The sequence below is a fragment of the Sprattus sprattus genome (assembly GCF_963457725.1).
Source record: "Sprattus sprattus genome assembly, chromosome: 20".
Lineage (NCBI taxonomy): Eukaryota > Metazoa > Chordata > Actinopteri > Clupeiformes > Clupeidae > Sprattus > Sprattus sprattus.
Window position 1 is genome coordinate 18170777 of NC_137918.1, and position 4512 is coordinate 18175288.

The 4512-nt window shown below is 38.9% G+C and overlaps 1 protein-coding gene across 1 annotated transcript; it reads right to left on the reverse strand.

Moving 5' to 3' along the window:
* On the reverse strand, positions 1-3519 carry cnn2 (calponin 2). Its single transcript, XM_080859750.1, has 7 exons — positions 3385-3519; positions 2276-2397; positions 2031-2097; positions 1743-1880; positions 1462-1578; positions 1204-1350; positions 1-1044 (listed from the first exon to the last, which is right to left on the reverse strand). The coding sequence occupies exons 1-7, from the start codon at positions 3445-3447 to the stop codon at positions 766-768; spliced, it is 933 nt and encodes a 310-aa protein (XP_080715876.1). The 5' UTR covers positions 3448-3519; the 3' UTR covers positions 1-765.
* Positions 3520-4512: the final 993 nt, after the last annotated feature.

The following is a 4512-nucleotide window of genomic DNA, read 5'->3' on the forward strand; positions in this document are numbered from 1 at the left end:
TAATACGTGAAAATGCCTTCTGATTGAAATTGTTGGTTTATCACAACTAATTCAAAATTATTTTTGCATGTCACAAGGACATGTGTAACAAGAACAACAATACAAATAATACACTGACAACTATTGTACTACTCCAAGACTGACTAATACATCATTCAAAAAAAGAAAATCCCTTTTCATGTAAATAATCTTGGAATGTTTAGATGCAAATTTCATAAAGAATTCCTTCCCATATTTGGTTTTCATTTTTAAGTACATTTAGTGCTAATAACATATACTGGGAATCTGCCTTAATGCATACTGACACTAAGCCTGACCTGTACAGACATACAACATACTATTACACACTGGAAGAGCTTTTCAGGACACAAATCCAAACAGTCATACACACTGTAACAAGACAATTCAACAGTTCATGGAAAAAGAAAATACAAATCTGGAACTTCACAACACCGATGATGTAGAACTCCATAAACTTCACAGCCCTACCGTAGGATATAGTATCTAACTTCACAACACCAATGATGTTGAATTCCACAAACTTCACAGCCCTACTGTATGATATAGTAACTAACTTTAAGCAGCTTGGTTTGTCTGAATTGTGCAATTAAGCAAATTCTGACAGAAACACTTAAGGTAGCCTACTTTTTTTTTTTTAAAACAACATTATTCCATTTAATAGATGGTCAATATACTGGTGACTAAGTAAGGCACTTAAGGTAAATAACTGAACAGTTAGCAAAACCCGAAAGACACACAATTCCACTAGTAATCCTGTCCTTCCTCCTGGTACCCTTGGTATCCCTCATCTTGGAATTCCGGAATATGAACTTCAGCTTCTTCTCCATTCAGCTCCTGGTTTTCCTCACTTTTGGGACAGTACTTGGGATTGTAGATTTGTCGGCCCAAGCCAAAGTTCTGCCCACTTTGGTTTGCCCCTTGGGCATAGCCCATTTGCAGAGACATAGTCGAGTTGTCACACTTGTCAGTGCCCGTCTTCTGGTCATAGATGGCACGACGGGTTCCCGGGGCTGTCATTCCAGCCTGCAAACAGATAAAAACAGCTATCTGATGTTATTGGCCTTCGCACAACAGCAAGGAAAAGGCCAAAACAACCCAGACGCTTGTTAACACCTGCACTGATATTCCAGCTGGCATTCAGTGTTTCTATTAATACTTCTGCTATGAAGGAAGGGAGCTTACCTGACTGGCCATTTTGTTTGTTCCCATTTGTAAGCTGATAGTTGAATTGTCCATAGGTGGAAGAATATGAGATTTTGGGTCATACAAATGTCTCCTGGTGCCATAAGCATTCATACCAGCTTGGCTAGCACACTTGTTCGTCCCCATCTGGAACCACACACCAAATTGGTTAATACAACATGATTATAGAAAATAACATGTAAACAGTTTCTTAATGGGTTACATTTAAGGCATGCAGGCAGAGATATCATCTTATACCTGCAGTCCAATGACACAATGACCAGCCTTCATCTTCTCTTCATCAAATTCTCGCTCATGTTTGTCTGCATACTTCACCCCAATATCCATAGAGGTTTGGACTCCCTTTGTCTTGGCCTAAAACAGTATAGAAATGTAATTGAACAATCGACAATGTTGAAATGTAAATTAAATAAGTGACATTGTTAACTTCATAAACATGCTTTAAGAGCAAACAATTCCAAAACTTTCAAAGTTACTACATTTTAAATAAATAAAAACGGTCATGGAAGAGATTTTACCATGCCAGCCAGAGCTAGGAGAGTTGATTGAACTTGAGTCATGTTTCCATTCTCAAATATATCATTGGCTTCAAATATATCATGAGGCTTTAGTCCGTAAACTGTAATCGATTTGATGAAGTTGGTCAAGTTCTCAAGCTGTAATAAAACATAAAACATGTGAACTGAGTTTAAATGGTAAAGGTCAGGATTTTAAAACTGTCAAGTGGACATGTTTTAGTCACCAGACAATGGTGGAGGCAATTGCCTTCTGATACTGATCAAAAGGGAAAAGTTACACCCTCTTACCTGATGCCAGTTCTGAGTTGACGGATTGACCTTTTTCACAGACCCAGGCTGGAGCTTGTTGATAAGTCTAGATAATAATAATAATAATAATAATAATGCATTTTATTTGTATAGCACACTTTCACAAACAAAGATGTCTCAAGGTGCTTAAATGAGATGCAAGAACAATTTAGGAATTATAAGGACGGTAAAAGAAAGCTCACTTTCAGCACATCATCCTTCAAAATTAGGATAGGCCTACTCACTCGCATAATATGACACCGCTTCTCAGGCCCTTCTGGAAGTCCTCCCCAATAGAACATCCAGTTACATCCTCAATCCAAGTCCGCAACTCCTCTTCTCTCTGGGGGTCATACTTTTGTGCAATCTAGAGGGGGGGAAAGCCGATGGGAGGAGCATAACAGAGGCATTTGTACAACCACAAAGATCATTCCATTGAAAAACGGCTGATCACGTTCAACAGTTACCCAAATCTCTCAGCTGAAGGAAACATAGGAATGTGGCGTCTGAGACTAAGTTAACCTACTAAATGAGAAGGTCTATACACACTAGCGAACAAGAATTCCTGCATTCGCCATAGAAAAAGGCTACTGAACTTAGTATTTAGGTTATTTTGCATTTCACAGTCATGGTTTAAAGACTTTATAAAACGCAATCGTTAAACTCTGCTATGCAGCCGCTATTAAAGAAAAAGCTAACTTTCGATTTGTTAAATTTAATCTCCAGCCAGGTAGCGCCAGTAGCCTAAATGACGTAAGCTAAGCACAACCCAAGTTGAAAACCGGAGACAGACGAATCGGCGTTAGTTCGTGTAGTTAGGACATAACTTTTACAGGACTGTGGTGGCTCAATTACATTTCGTGTGCATGATCTTTACATTACTTTTTTTCAATTGCATTTCAACATTTACAAAACTGTCACAACCGAAAAACTGTCACAGTTGATGCTGAGTTTTTGAGAGCAAATTATATTAATTTGAATGATTCGTGTTATGCACGAGTTTAGGATTTTGAGCATAATGAAAGCCAACACCCCTGCTCTACAATAGAAACCTCTACAAAGTAGTAGGCTATAGGCTACTGATAAAGGGAAATAAATACATAGGCAGATACAATACGCTATACACAGTGACAAGGCAGGCTAGCGAATTACCATTATTTTACTAATTACATTTAACTACCCTCGATCATTTTAAAACAACTTTATTTATTTTTACAAACCAATTAAAGTGTGTCTTACTGGGCCTAGACTGGTAGGCCTACTTCTTTGTCAGGTTTACCGATGTTGCCTGCCGCTACCTATTCATCACACGACCTAAGACCACCGGTACATTCAAATTCCTACTGATACATACCCTATTTTTGACTTCCGCTGATAATCCATATGCTGGACCTTTGTTGAACTGAGAGCTTGTCATTTTATCTCAGTGAAACGTTCAATAGCTCAAAAAGTGAAGTCGTTGACTATATGCCCACAGAAAGGATGCAAGTCATCTGTTGCTCTAGAAACTATACCCAACTCCAAATTCCTATGAAACGCAGGTACCTCCTTTACTTTCTGACTTCCAATCACAGGTCTCGTGTGGAAAGTTAAATCGCCCCGTAAATCGATAAAGGCTCCTCCTCTCTTTTCTCTTGGCTGTGATTGATATCAAAAAGTCCATATATGGAATGGAAGTCCCGAATTCCTCTAAGGAGGGAGTATCCCTCCGAATTGCTGGTGAAATTCCGCATGCCAGACGTGCAGTAGTCGAGGAATGTTGTCACATTTGGAGTAAAAAAGCTGTGGTGACGTAACCAACACTCCTTATATTTCACTAATTAGCCCACCAGTACATGGTCCGCTAAAAGGTCACTGCAAATTATGACAAAGATGTGCACATGTAATGGCCAAGTAGTAGCTTAAAGCAACTGGAAAATATTGAAATACAGCGTAAATGTGGCGTTTGTCTATAAATAAAACACCGAATCTTACAACTTATCTGCTGTGAAGATGCAATGAAACATGCAGACCTTGTGCCACAGTGGTTTCTAGCCCCCAGTAAAAGCTTTGCCGCATACGGGCGCGCGCGCACACACACACAAATAAAGTATTAATTAACTTAATTAACATCCATTTGTGTTAAATTTAAGTAGATGTTAAACTTACTTTCATTTTAGATACCGAGTCATCAGCCCTTTTACGTTTTATTCATAAAGTCATGCAAGTGATGCTCGTGACTAGGTAAAACGAGGATGAGCCGGGATGAGCTAGTCAGCTAGTTGACCTGACTAAATAAAACTGAGAGCGCGGGTCACAGAATTGTGGCCTACTGAGCCTGTTCATTTTTGAGTGAGGACCTTTAAAATAGTTTTAAGCACTTTTGATTGTCCAATGATTATGTTATTTTATGGAACACGTTCAAATAAAATGTTGACCACCTATTAAGGGGGCCCGGATGTTGTGAACCACGGCCTTCGAAATTGAGTAGAGTATGGATAAT

What these genes read in the sequence shown, in the direction of transcription:
- cnn2 (XM_080859750.1), bottom strand. Translation starts at nt 3,447, where the DNA reads ATGACAAGCTCTCAGTTCAACAAAGGTCCAGCATATGGATTATCAGCG. An exon ending in TCCTAGCTCTGGCTGGCATG is followed by an intron (nt 1,579 to 1,742) that starts GTAAAATCTCTT and finishes ATACTGTTTTAG; the next exon opens with GCCAAGACAAAGGGAGTCCA. An exon ending in CAAACAAAATGGCCAGTCAG is followed by an intron (nt 1,045 to 1,203) that starts GTAAGCTCCCTT and finishes ATCTGTTTGCAG; the next exon opens with GCTGGAATGACAGCCCCGGG.